Source organism: Diabrotica virgifera, chromosome 5 (genome assembly GCF_917563875.1).
Source record: "Diabrotica virgifera virgifera chromosome 5, PGI_DIABVI_V3a".
In the NCBI taxonomy this organism is placed as follows: Eukaryota; Metazoa; Arthropoda; class Insecta; order Coleoptera; family Chrysomelidae; genus Diabrotica; species Diabrotica virgifera.
The window spans coordinates 48,156,832-48,171,953 of record NC_065447.1 but is presented as its reverse complement, the minus strand read 5'-3'; the positions used below and the strand labels follow the sequence as shown (position 1 = coordinate 48,171,953).

At 33.2% G+C, this 15,122-nt stretch overlaps 1 protein-coding gene across 4 annotated transcripts in view; it reads left to right on the top strand.

Annotated features, from left to right (window-relative positions):
• LOC114328718 (uncharacterized) overlaps positions 1 to 15,122 on the top strand; it is a 216,849-nt gene that overhangs the window by 36,339 nt on the left and 165,388 nt on the right. The window contains exon 1 of one of the 4 annotated variants that reach the window (XM_028277653.2): positions 5,213 to 5,423. The exons of the other annotated variants lie outside the window; for them this stretch is intronic. Within the exon in view, the coding sequence (XP_028133454.1) occupies positions 5,291 to 5,423 (133 nt within the window). The 5' untranslated portion in view covers positions 5,213 to 5,290. Of the gene's footprint in view, positions 1 to 5,212; positions 5,424 to 15,122 lie in introns of those variants that run through there. 4 annotated transcript variants of the gene reach the window in all.

The following is a 15,122-nucleotide window of genomic DNA, read 5'->3' as shown; positions in this document are numbered from 1 at the left end:
AATATGTGTAAAATTAGAAGGTAGTGAATAATTTGTGATGTGATATCAGAATTGTTTACTGTAATGAGGTGTGATGAAAAAGGCTGGGCGCCCCAGAAACCAGACCCCACATCTATGGATAAGAGAGTGGAAGAATTAGTATAAAACCTTTTATAAATATTTTTCTGAAGTTTAGTTGGACCTATAACGAAAACCTGATCAAATGGCGATAAGTTATGAAATTGGGTGGAAAAGAACAAATAGTGTTAGAGTTGTGACTGGTCGATTTAGTAAAAACTGTGGAAAAAGTTAAAGTAGATTATTTTGGAAGACTAGTAGAAGTTAAGGGATAATGAGTTGATGTTAGAAATGTCATCTGTTAGATAAGTAAGATAGTTTTTGTTTTGTTAGGACTTTGAATTTGTGCCAGAATTTACTTCCGTCTCTGTAGTCCAGTTTTGAGGTAGCATCTTCCCACCGGCGGGCCGTTAGGTCAGATATCTCTCTCTTTATCCTGGCGCAGATTCGGTTGTATTCTGTTTTGATTAGTGGATTTCTGTTGGCCTTGTATTGACGTAGAAGACGTCTTTTTTGTTGGATTTTGGCTATGATGTATTGTGGAAGTGCCGGAGATGTATGGGTTATTTGTTTAAGTGGGATTGCGTGCGTGATCGCCTCGGTGATGAGGTTCTCAATTTCTGTTGCACTGGTGTCGATACTATCGTTAGTATCGAGTTCGCCTAACATAGGGAGATTTTGCGTGATGAAATTTTGGAATCCAGTCCAGTTAGCGTGACGATAGTCTCTTATAGTTCTTGGAGGGTTGGGTTGTTTTGGAATTAGTATGTCGGAATTGACAAGAATTGGTACGTGGTCTGACGTTATTTAGTCGCCTATGTGGCATCTATCCTCGAACCGATCCAGAATGTTACTGGTAACTAGGATGTGGTCGACAATAGAGGCCCCAGTGGCGTTCAGAAACGTGTATTCAGTGTTGGTGATTCGTGAGATAGGAAGGTCTAGTAGAAAATCCGTGAGGCGGATGCCTTCTGGAACTCAGACATCCAAAGTAAAAGTTATCCTCCAACACCAAATTGTTCCATACCAGTCACACGATTTTGAGCGTCGGGTTTTTGGGGGGGAAGAGTGGGGGAGAAATCGGTAAATTCGTAGTTTTTTACGTTTTTCTTCAATATTTCTAAAACTATGCGGTTTAGCATAAACAACCTTCTATACAAATATGTTCTACATTAAATTTGAAATAAAAAAGGCCCTATGCATAATCCTTCTAAAATGAACGGTTCCAAAGTTACGGATGTAGTCTAATATAATTGGTCCAAAAAAAGGCAGAACCCAGACATCCAAAGTAAAAGTTTCCCTCCAACACCAAATTGTTCTATATGGTCCACATATTGTTCAGTTACACCATTTTGAGCGTCCGGTGTTGGGGGAGATGGGGGAAAAATCGGTAAATTAGTAGTTTTTTAAGTTTTTCCTCAATATTTCTAAAACTTTAGCGTAAACAATGTTCCATACAAAAATGTTCTACATAAAATGTAAAACAAAAAATGTCCTATCCATAATTGTTATAAAATCAACCGTTCCTGAGTTACGGAGGGTAAAAAGTGTAGCTTTTCGATACTTTTTATATTGTTTGGGCAATTGATGATGATTTTGGGTGGTGAGGTTGACGTTTCTTTAAGGGCTTATCACTAATCGGCCAATGAAATAGCAAATTTTATTCACAAAACAATCCTCTTTATTATTAATTGCCCAAAAAATATAAAAAGTCGAAAACCTCCACTTTTCACCCTCCGTAACTCTAAAACCGTTGATTTTATAACAATTATGTATAGAACCTTTTTTGTTTTAAATTTTATGTAGAACATTTTTGTATAGAACATTGTTTACGCTAAAGCATAGTTTTAGAGTTATTGACGAAAAACGTAAAAAAAAACTACTAATTTACTGACTTCTCCTTCATCTCCCTCCCCCCCAAACCGGATGCTCAAAATGCTTTTTACTGAACAATATTTGGATCATATAGAACAATTTAGTGTTAAAGGAAAACTTTTACTTTGGATGTTTGGGTTAGGCTTTTTTTGGACCAATTATACTATACTATCTCCGTAACTTTGCAACCGTTCATTTTAGAAGGATTATCTTCTTCTTCTTAAGGTGCCGAGACCGTTTGTCGATCGTTGGCTCTCATGTTGCCCATCACATTAACAATCATTGTCTTATTTACAGTTGCACGAAGTTCAGTGCTAGTTTTCCCAAACCATTGGCGTAGGTTTTTGAGCCAAGAAGTTGTACGGCGGCCTACACTTCTTTTTCCCATTATTTTACCTTGCATGACAAGGCGAAATATGTCATATTTTTCTGGGTGACGCATTATATGACCAAAATATTCCAATTTGCGCCTTTTAACAGTGTTCACTACTTCGCAACTTTTATTCAAGCGTTCTAAAACCCTTTCGTTTGTGACTCTTTCTACCCAACTGATCTTCAGAATACGGCGGTAGACCCACATCTCAAATGCCTCTAGGTTTTTTAAAAGCGATTCTGTCAGGGTCCATGCTTCAACCCCGTAAAGTAGTACTGGGAATATATAATATCGAACCATTCTTATTCGAAGTTCCAAATTTATATCATGACTTCACAGGATTTTCTTAAATTTCATAAAACTTGTTCTTGCTTTGGCAATTCTACTTTTTATTTTTGTACTAGGGTTCCAGCTTTCATTAATATGAGTACCCAGATATACAATATTACTTACTCGTTCAATTGAGTCATTGCCGATTGTTACGTTAGAGTTATTATTATTTACGGCCGCCTGTTTACTAATAACCATAAACTTTGTTTTTCTTGCGTTGAGTTTGAGTCCATATATCGCGCAGAATGCCACCATACGGTTCAATAACGCTTAAAGATGTTCAATTGATCCTGTTAGTATCAAGGTGTCATCTGCGTATCTGATATTGTTCATAAGCATACCATTAATGAGTATTCCCTCTTTTGCGTTTTCCAACACTTCATTTAAGATTGTTTCAGCGTAAAGATTAAACAACATTGGTGACAATATACAGCCTTGTCGAACTCCACGCTTGATTTTTACTACTTCAGAGCACTGATTCCCAACCCTAACACATGCAGCCTGGCCCCAATACAAATTTGTGATTATCCTAATGTCCCTACCGTCCAGACCAGTAGCTTTGAGAATATGTAGCATTTTTTCATGACGAACTCTATCAAAGGCCTTTTCAAAATCAATCGCGCACATGAAAACGTCATGATTTACATCTCTGCATCTTTGAATTAAAACTTGGGTTGCGAATAATGCATCACGCGTTCCAAGGCCACAGCGAAAACCGAATTAAGTACTTGAGATTCTTTCCTCAATTTTTCTATATGTTCTTTGATGAATTATTCTGAGAAAAGTTTTCAATACATGACTTATTAGGCTGATGGTGGGATAGTCGCTGCATTTTGTGGCTCTGTGTTTTTTTGGTAGTACAACAAATGAGAATTTAAGCCAATCTTTAGGAATTTTTCCGCTTTCGTAGATTAAGTTGAATAATTTCGTAAGTATCTTAATGCCCTCGGTACCTAAAAGCTTTAGTGTTTCTACGTAAATCCCATCTGGTCCGATCGCTTTGCTGTTTTTTGCGTTCTTTATAGCGTATTGCACTTCTTCCCTAGTTATTGGAGGACCGCTCATGTCATCTAGCGTTTCTAGTTCGCTTCTTTCATCATCGAATAATTCCTTTATATATTCTGTCCATCGTATTAGTTGACCTTCGATATCGATTATATCGAAGGATTATGCATAGGGCCTTTTTTATTTCAAATGTAATGTAGAACATTTTTATGTAGAAGGTTGTTTATGCTGAACCTCATAGTTTTAGAAATATTGACGAAAAACGTAAAAAACTAAGAATTTACCGATTTATCTTCCAGCTACCCCCCAAACCCGACACTCAAAATTGTGTAACTTTTTTCTGAACATTATGTAGACCATATAGAACAATTTGGTGTTGGAGGATAACTTTCACTTTGGATGTCTGGGTTTGGGTCTAGTTATACCATACTACAAGCAGAGAATACATCAGGATAATATATTCTGTGATCCAAGTATTTTGTTGTTAAAGATGTTCAAAATTGTAAGCGTTCCATAGTAACAATATATATTAAAAAACCACTTTAACACTTTTCCTCTTTTCTCGATTGAGTATTAGTTTTTGTTGTACATGTAAATTATTACAATCACTGAATACATAGTGAAAAAATTATCACATTTTTTAACTGAATTAATAATTTGCAATTATACAAATAACAGTTATCCAAGAACATTCAAAAGCCATTCTCGTTAAGTTAATGATGACATTTTCAAGTAGAATGACATTCTAGTAATGTTTACATATCCATATCAGTGTGAATTTTACTACATATAATTTGCCGTGTAAAGACAGAAAAAGTAGGGATAGCCGTAAAATATTTGCGAATTATGTACCGATGGCCTTAACGGCGTGCAAAAGAGAAACCGTTGGGTTTGATTGTGGAATTTTCTATTAGGTGTGTCTTGTTGACTTCTTAATTCCATTCGCCTATCCAATGCTCATCTATTTTGAAATTTGTGTGGAAAATTTTTGGCCGTTCTTATTGGCGGGTATTGAGATCTCAGCTACAATTGCCTCTGGTTTAGTTGATAGACGTGACTATTTATTGGCACTAATAGATTTTTTTGACCTTACTGGTATTGAGCTTTAAGGCCAGCTAACCATTATGTTTTGGTTAGCTGCCATTAAAACTGGAAGCCTGGGGGGAGGGGTCAACCATTGAGCTGGGGGTACTCTTTATAGTCACCGTAATGTATCTCCTCGTTTGATTTAATTGTGCATCTAGAACGTTAAAATAAAGAACTTTGTTATGTTTCGGTATACCCTATTTCCATAATCAGGTAAGGTTTATGCCAAAGATTATAATATTCTTTTACAATTTTTGTGACACATATTGACATAGCCATATTAAACGCATCTATTTGCCATTTGCAGTTATCCCACTATATTCCCAATTATCTCAAACTTTTTTTGTTTACTGTAGCATTCAAGTAATGTACATATACACTTTTTAGAATTTAAGTACATACTTCCATAATGGACTGATCTAGTTACTGATTCGGTATCTTTATCTCTCCGAATATTAAAGTTACAACAATGGCCACTTTAGATTACTCTATACAAGATATCCGTAATAGATCTAAATAATATTTTAACCAACGCGATTTATTGTTGTTTTATATTCTAAGAAAATGACAACGTATAGTCTACCTAATAACGGGTCCGTCTCTTTTTCTGTTGTGGCATTAATGTTTTTGTTGATGTTTTTGAGTATCAGCTGGATTAGAAAGAAGTGTCAGGAAAGGAGAGGTAGACGTACACATCGTAAGTACCTATTGAGTAACATTCATAACACTTTTATTCGGATATCACAACATTGCTGATAATATATTAATAAAACAGACCTAAGGTCTACTTGCCATTATGCTAAATTCAGTATGTACTTCTTAATTTAGTACCTATATAAAATATTGTATCTACAAAAAATTAGATGCGCGCGCCGATTCAGTACTCAAAATTGCAGCATGTTCCAATTTGTTGTACTAAAATTGACAAAGTATTAACTATACGTAAGGTTATATCTATTACTTTTGTTAATATTCTGTTTTTAAATATGGGGAGTCATAATCAAATAGAAAGTTTAATCGAGCTATAAAGCAAATCCGTGTTTAAATATGCCAATCTTTCTTTCTTTCTTACTTTCAATCAATTCTTTTTTAGTTGTATGTTTTGTTTACTCTAACCGTGAAACAAACTTCAGATAGGTTAGGTTGTCAATACAAAATTGTAGAGCTCATGCCTATACGAGGTGAGGCAGATAACTGGCCTATTAGAAATATCTCGAGAACTAAAGGCAACAGAATCATGAAAATTGGAATACAGGGGTTTTGAAGGATTATCTATTAAATGAAAATATTTTCATCTCTTTGCAACTTCCGGTTATACCGGAAGTTGCTTATAACTTCGTTTTTTTTAATAGGACACCCTGTATATTTTTACATTTTTGGGTTCTCTTCGATGTCTTCTTTCTTAAAATATGAGGATTTGTAATGTTATACAGGGTATTTTAAAAGATAATTACTTTTTTTTTATTAATTTCGTAGCAATATTCACACCCTGTAGAATTGTAGTAGTTTGACAACTAAAACTCTACTTACGTTCAAATGATTCTTAATATTGTACTATTGTTAAGAATCATTAGTATATCTAAATTTTTAATTTTAGTATACAGGGTTGGTCGAAACTCGGAATGAGTATTTTCTGAGTTTTCTTAAATGGAACACCCTGTATTTTAGTATTGTAATGAAATGATATTTTATGGCACTTTTTGAAGTTATACTTCTTTACGGGCGTAATGACGGTGAAATTTTATATGGGAAAACCTAGCGACCGGGCGCATGCGCATTATAACTTTGTTCTGATTGGATGTTCAAATGACATGACAAAAATTATCCAATATGGCAGCTGTGGCACAGCCGTGGGACTGTGTTTGGTTATAATGTATGCTTGTTGCGTTTTAAAATTTGTAGGAAGAGAAACAACAAACAAAAAGTTAGTTAATGGTTATACTGCCTTTTTAAATAGTTTTCATATTATATTTTTGGACTTATTTACATAGAAGAGATGATTGTTGCATGCCAATGTGAAAGCTCATCAAACTGTGCCTAGTATGAGTGCCGCAGATCTCGCTTATTCAAAGCTAAAGAATCTTTCACTGGTAAGTGTTTTATAAATAGTTGATCAAATTTTGTTATGATATTTGAACATAGCCACTTTGCACGACGCAAGTGATTGCGAAATGTATTAGTCGTTATACGGGCTCCGATACCTACCTTGAACCTACCAAAATACATAAGTAGTATGTAATACTTTTTTTTACATAATTTGATTACCATCAAAATTTATATCAATATTCACCTAATATATTGTCTTCTTACCCTATGTTTTGTTGTATTTTTTAAATTCTAAATCATTTCAATTCAAAATCAAAATAATTTGATTTACATAAGTTAAAAATGTCAAAAGGTTAATCTGTTTAGTTAGACGATCTTCGCACATAATGACAAGCTGCCTCTGTGGTGCAGTTTTAATGCGGGTGAATCCCAATACAACGCAAATACCAGCCGCGTGGTAAGTTGGTTCGAATCCCAATAGAAACTTTTATTTTTTTATTTTTTTTATACATTTTATGATTGTAAGTATATTTATTATATAATTTTATTTTCAGAAAATACGTATTTAGTTAAAAAATTTTCCGACAATTAATGTTCAGAAATCATTTGTGGCATTTTTAATGTGTTTGTGTGTGTTTTATTTTTTTATTATTTTAATTTTTGGCACTGTTTTAATAAAAATGTTTGAGAAGTATTAAGTATAAATTAATTTAATATTTAAATAAAATATAAATAAAAAGTATATTAATTTCGTTTCTAATCATATAATCATATAATAGAAGTATAACTTCTTACGTGCGTACAAAGTACACACACATTCTTTTTTATTTCTTAAACATTTCCTATACCTAACTGCTTTAATTTGTGCTTAATTGTTAATCGGACCAACAATCTTAACTACTAGCCCAATAAATGACCCTTTTGGAGTGTTATTTCCAGGGGCAACTCCGAATTGCATGAAAATTTGGATTTAGGTTCTACTTACCCTCCACTTCAAAGTTGAATTTGTGCCGTTGGTTGCTTTTACTTGGGGGGTGACATTTACCCCTTCTCGGGGGGTGAAAAACGCGTCTTTAAAATATGGCCGGAAATGGATAAATTGACTTATTTTAAGCACCTTTTGTTCTATAACGTTTACGTAAGTCCATATCTTTCGAGTTATTCGCGATTTAAAATCTTGATTTTTCGACAAAAAACTACGTTTCAGACCGTTCTTCGCAAATAACTCAAAAAGTAAATATTTTATCGAAAAAAATATTTTTCGCAAAAGTGTAGCCTATAAAAACGAAAAAAATGGTGTACCAGTAAAGTCTACAAATTGAGTAGAAGCAAAGTTGTAGCTCATGAAAAATACGTTCTTATTCGTCTAATTTCAAATCGAATAATTCAACGCGAAATCACCGAAGAAAGAAGGGTTTTTCGGGAAAACATTATTAACATTTTTAAAGTATCGAAAAAAAGCTTATTATTTGTATTTTACAAAAGTTTACAGCAATAAAAATAAAGGAGTTACACTGAAAAAACAGTTGGCCCCTTTTTTTTGTAAAAAAATCGTGAAAACCTCCCTCTATTTAGCACCCTAAATGAAATTAATCGTTTGGCTTTACCATCTATTTTAACTGTATGTGTATTGTTTATATGATCTGTAAGTTTGATTGGTTTGAAGTGCTTATTTAAAAAAAAATGGTTTTATAGTAAAAAATAATTTTCTAAAAATTTTTGAAAAATTTATTTTTTTCATAATAACTTAAAAAGTATTAGTGATAAGAGAAATCTTAAAGATTAAAAAAATGTAGGTTTTGCTCTTATAAATATGCTAGTTTCATTTTGTTTCTCCGTAAGAAAAATTCGTTAAGATATGGCTGTTCAAAATTTGCATACACTCGTGATTAGTGACCCATTCAAGCTTTCTCAGTTATAACCCTTAAAAAATAAACACTTTAAAACGGTGAGACTGACAGATCGTGTAAAAAATAGATAGGTAAGTAAATTGTTTGGAAAGCGGTAGCGATTAATTTCATTTGGGGAGCTAAACACGGCGAGATTTTCATGATTTTTTACAAAAAAAAAGAGGGCCAACTTTATTTTGAGCGTAACTCGCTTATTTTTAATGCTAAAACTTTTGTTAGCAATTAAAACAAAGCTTTTTATAAACACTTTAAAAAATTTTAAATGGGTTTTTCCCAAAAAGTGCGTAATTTTTCAGTGATTTCACCTTGAAATATTCGATTTGGAACTAGACGAATAAGAACGTATTTTTCATGAGCTACAACTTTGTTTTTATTTGATTGATAGACTATACTGGTACACCATTTTTTTGGGTTTTTTATAAGCTACACTTCTGCTAAGGATATTATTTTCGATAAAATATTTACTTTTTAAGTTATTTGCGAAAAACCGTTTGAAAACGTAGTTTTTTGTCGAAAAATCAACATTTTCAATGGCAAATAACTCGAAAAGTATTAACTTACGTAAAAAACTCTATAGAACAAAAGTTGCTTAGAATCAGTCAATTTATCCATTTCCGGACTTATCGTGAACGTATGTTTTTTCACCCCCGAGAAGGGGTTACTGTCACCCCCCAAGTAAAAGCAACCAACAATCACAATTTCAACTTTGAAGTGGAGGATAAGTAGAACCTAAATCCAACTTTTCATGCAATTCAGAGTTGCCCCTGAAAATTACACGGTATCGCCGAATTTCCCGTTCATTTACTGGGCTATACGTAGGTATTTTGATAGCTAAACCATTATTGGTAATTTTAAGGATTAGTCTGGACTAGTATGTATTGATTTCTGAGAAATTATTTGTGATTTAATATTTTCACGGCCAACCTAATAAAATTTTACGTATTTTTTGTTGCAATTAATGTTTAGCTTGAATCACCAATAACTCACAAATTAAAGCAGTTAGGTATAGGGAACACTTATAAAATAAAAAGTACTACAAAATATCATTTCATTACAATACTAAAATATAGGGTGTTCTATTTAAGAAAACTCAAAAAATATTCATTCCGAGTTTCGACCAACCCTGTATACTAAAATTTCAAAATTAGCTATACTAATGATTCCTAACAATAATAGACTATATTAAAAATCACTTGAACGTAAGCAGAGTTTTAAATGTCAAACTATTACAATTCTACAGGGTGTGAATATTGCTACGAAATTAATAAAAAAAACGTAAATATCTTTTAAAATACCCTGTATAATATTACAAAAACTCATAGTTTAAGAAAGAAGATATTGAGGAGAATCCAAAAATGTAAAAATATACAGGGTGTCCTATTAAAAAAACGAAGTTATAAGCAACTTCCGGTATAACCGGAAGTTGCAAAGAGATGAAAATATTTTCATTTAATACATCATCCCTCAAAACCCCTTTATTCCAATTTTCATGATTCTGTTGCCTTCAATTCTCGAGATATTTCTAATAGGCCAGTTATCTGCCTCACCCTATATATGCTGATTAAAATCAAGCTATTAGTTGCAAACACAAACCCACATTTTTCATACTAAATCGACTAGCGCAACTAATATTTTTGGTAGGTACTGAAATCGGTACTATATAATCGGAAATTAGCATAGTGGCAAACGCACCAAGACTATTTTTCTATAAATTTGTGGTCTCCAATAGTGAATTGGGAGCTCTCCAAGAGCTCTAGCTCCCTTAGGAATCATTTTCGGGCGAGGTGAATTGGGTTAAATTATTTTAAAATTATCTGACGAATATCCGTTCTTAGTCCATTCCTTTATCAGTACAGTTTCTGGACACCCTGTATTTTCTAGCAATTGTTTATTATTAAAAAATAGTAATAAATAAAAATAGTTTCTATCCTTTTGGGATCGATACTCATCTTACGGACTGCAGACGTTCGGATATAATAAGTATCTCTTTGTAAAGACCATTAAGTCGACTTTACAAAGTAACAAGACATTTAATCAACACACACTGCACATTACACTATAATCTTATTGCGACTGGCTGAATGATTAATATCTATGCCATTATAAAAGCAATAATTTACAGCTAACTTGGCAGCTTCTAGCAACTTTAAAGCCAGTATTTTTTATTATTCTTGTAGTTTTCATCCAAATTTCTCATTTTCATCGCCTCTTTCGTACCTTCTTTCCATATATTTGGAGATGGTTTTTTTATTTCTTCTTTTTCCTCTTTACAAGCAATTCTTATTAATCATTGGCGGACCGAGACCTCTATGGAAGATTGTCAATCCAACTTTTGTGCGGTCAGCCGATACTTCTATATATTTTGACCACTCGGGTCTCCCTCATTCGTCTTATGTGACTATTCCATCCTTTTTTTCTATTTAGTGTACATTTGTTTATGTATTGTACATTACATTTTCTTCTGTCTGCATTCCCCTTTCGATCTCTCAGCGTATTTCTTGTAATTATTCTCAGTACTTTAATTTCTGCCGTTTGTAGTAGTCTTTGTGTTGTGGCTGTGTCAGGTTTTGTTTCTGATGCATATGACGTTATTGCTCTTACACTGTCTTTATAAATTCTTGACTTCATCTCAGTTAAACTCGCCAACTGATATTCTCCACACCATAAGCTACCTACGAAATATAAATATTTTCATTAAAATACAGGGTGCCCAGAAACTCTACCGACAAACGAAGACAGGAGATTCCTCAGATAATTTTAAGATAATTTAACCCAATTCACCTAGTCCGAAAATGCTTCCTAAGGGAGCTAGAGCTCTTTGAAGATGGCTTCATGTAATTAGTTTTTCTTAAATTCCTCCATAAGGCTTCTATTTAGAAAAACGAAAATTGGTATACACATTTACTTTCCAGAAATGAATCGATTCCATCCATTGCTAATTTCTAGTACAGGTCATAGGCGTCCGTTTTGGGTAGGGCAACGGTTATTTTATCGCCTAACTTTTTTGTCTTTAATTTTTAAGCATTTTGACTCTGAATTATTTAATTGTGAGTTATTCTAGTACTAAAAGGTCCTCTTAGTTTAAGTCGATAGGACACACCGTTTTCTAGAAAAATCGATTTGAAAATTTTTCGTTCCTTGAATTTAAAAAAAAAAGATTAAAAAAAACTATTTAGAAAGATGAAAACTGGTACATATATTTATATTCCAGAGATTAATCGATTTCATTAATGGCGAATTTCTAGTACCGGTCATAGGCGTCCGTTTTGGGTAGGTCAAGAGTTATTTTATAGCATACCTTTATTGTCTTTAATTTTTAAGTATTTTTGACACGAGATTATTCAATTATGAGATATTAGAGTACTAAAAGTTACTCTTGCTTTAAGTTGGTAAAATACATCGGTTTTTTTTTAAATTTATTTTAACTTTTTTTTTTTCAAATTCCCAAAACTAAAAACTTTCAAATAGATTTTTCTAGAAAACGGTGTATCCTATCGACTTAAAGTAAGAGTACCTCTCAGTACTAGAATACCTCACAATTTAATAATCCAGTATCAAAAATGCTTAAAAGTTGAAGACAAAAAAGTTATGCAATAAAATAACCGTTGTCCTACCCAAAACGTACGCCTATGACCGGTACTAGAAATTCGCAATGGATGGAATCGATTCACTTCAGGAAAGTAAATAAATATACCAATTTTCGTTTTTCTAAATAGAAGCGTTCTGGAGGTATTTAAGAAAAACTAATTACATGGCGCCATCTTCAAAGAGCTCTAGCTCCCTTAGGAGGCATTTTCGGACTAGGTGAATTGGGTTAAATTGTCATAAAATTATTTGAGGAATCTCCTGTCTTCGTTTGTCGGTAGAGTTTCTGGACACCCTGTATAAATGTTCATGTACCCTGAATCTATGTATTTATTGTATGTATGTATTGTTTATTAATATATAATTATTGTACCTGTGTCAATGATCATTGTAATCCGGACACGTTAATTCAATAAAAAAATTAAGTAGGTTTACTGAAAAACAAATAATCTAAAATAATTTAGTATATAGCTTAAAATAGTTTTTTAAGGTTTTCTAAAAACTTATAAAATGTAACTTGTCTCCTTTCAACAATAAACGATCCAATTATTTATAGGCAATTTGCTTAATTAGTGAAAATATAAGTGTAACTTCAACGCAATAAAATAACGGCTCGCGGCTCTTTGCTCGACGCAATGATACACGTACAGGCTACGAGTAAGACTTGTTGGATCGACGGCGTATTTACTCTTCTTCTTCTTCTTCTTCTTCTTCTTCTTCTTCTTCTTCTTCTTCTTCTTCTTCTTCTTCTTCTTCTTCTTCTTCTTCTTCTTCTTCTTCTTCTTCTTCTTCTTCTTCTTCTTCTTCTTCTTCTTCTTCTTCTTCTTCTTCTTCTTCTTCTTCTTCTTCTTCTTCTTCTTCTTCTTCTTCTTCTTCTTCTTCTTCTTCTTCTTCTTCTTCTTCTTCTTCTTTTTGTATAGGCATGACTCTGTCTGTTTTTTCAATGTGCCTCTAGTAAGTTGTCGTTCCATCGTTTTCGTGGTCTTGCCACTGATCGTCTTCCTATTGGGGAACCGTCTCTCGCTGTCCTGACTACCCTATTTGTTGTCATTCGGCTTATGTGGTCATTCCATTCTATTCTTCTGTTTCTTACCCAGTTATTAATGTTATCCGCCTTGCATCTCCGTCGTATATCTGGTCTTACCATCGATTTTTCGAAGGGTTTTTATCTCCGCTATTTCGAGCAATCTTTTTGTCCTCTCTGTGTCGGGTTGTATTTCTGCTGCGTGTGTCATTATTGGTATGATGACTGTTTTGTAAATTCTGTCTTTCATTACTTTTCCGATATTTTTATTTCTCCATATTGTGTCATTCAGGCAACCAGCGGCTCTGTTTGCTCTATTCACTTGATCTTCCACTTCTGTTTCGAGCATACTTACTCGGCGGACTTAAAGTACGCGTACTTACACGCGCGAAAAAATGTCGTCGAGCCATAAGTTCGCGTACTTACTCGCGTGTGTGTCACCCCTTTAAGGTACCTATATAATTCAATAAAATGTAAAGTACGATTCAAGATAACCTAAAATGTGGTCAATGTACCTTAGATTCATGTTTTTTTCTAAAAGTCTTGTTTGGGTTAGCTATATCAGATTACATCTAATCATACTCAAACAGAAAACAAAAAACACTTGAGTCTACGCTATTTCAATTCAGTGATTTAAAGGAGTTAATTCATTACACATATTTGAAATAGTGCAATTTTTATTGCTCGTATTAAAAATGACCAATGCTGGTAGTGATCTGTGTTTTTCATTTGTGAGTGTTGGATTTATTATAATTTTGTTCTTTATTATTTGGATTAAGCACAAATGTATCCGTTCACCAGATGCGTGTAAGTTATATATTTTTTTTGTTATAATTTATTTATTCATATTGGAAAATAAATCCAAAAACACTACATTTTAAAATTTAAATTTATATGAAAAGAAAAGAAAAGATGGTTCAGATTTGATTACAGTACAGAGCCTCTACTATGTGCTTATACGTATTTCGAAATAACCGTTTCCTCATCGGAGCACCTGGGTAGAGGCACTGAACTGAAATCAAATCCTTTCATAGTCCATGTGGTGAGACGGCTCCCTTCTGAAAAACGTTTCTAATTCGGTTTCTCTGCGGATTCATATTCAAAAATTTCCCCTTTAAACAAATCTGAAGGGTGCCGGACGGAATTTTTGGGCAGAAATTGTTTAGTTTTTTTAAACAAACACATAAGATCACCCTTTATTGCTCCAAAAAATATATTTTTAGATTTGTTGAGTCATTACAAACAAGAAAGGTATCTTGTGATTTTTCTCAAAAATTGACAGTTTTCGAGTTATAGGCGATTTAAAATCTAAAAAACGCGAAAATACGCATTTTCGAGGCTTCAAATCTCATCTCAAGGGTACCAATAACTTAGATTAAAGTTTAAACATTCCTTTTCAAGATTCCGAAGAGTGATCGTGTCTAACTTCAACTTAGACCGTAGTTTTTTAATTGTTAATTATGCATGCCCATCCGATTTTTTGGCCGGTGCGGCGCGCTCTATTTCAAAAATCTCCTATTTTCCTCCGAAAAATATTTTTTCTAGATTCTTTGGGACATTCTAAATAAAGTAAGTTTCTTGACATTTTTCTCAAAAGTTACTAGTTTTAAAGTTATAAGCAATTTAAAATGCGAACATATGTTTTTTTGTCATTTTTCGGATTTTAAATCGCTTATAACTCTAAAACTAATAACTTTTGAGAAAAATTCCAAGAAAATTATTTTATTTAGAATGTCCCAAAGAATCTAGAAAAAATATATTTCGGAGGAAAATAGGAGATTTTTGAAAATAGTGCGCGCCGCACCGGCAAAAAGCCGGATGGACACGCATA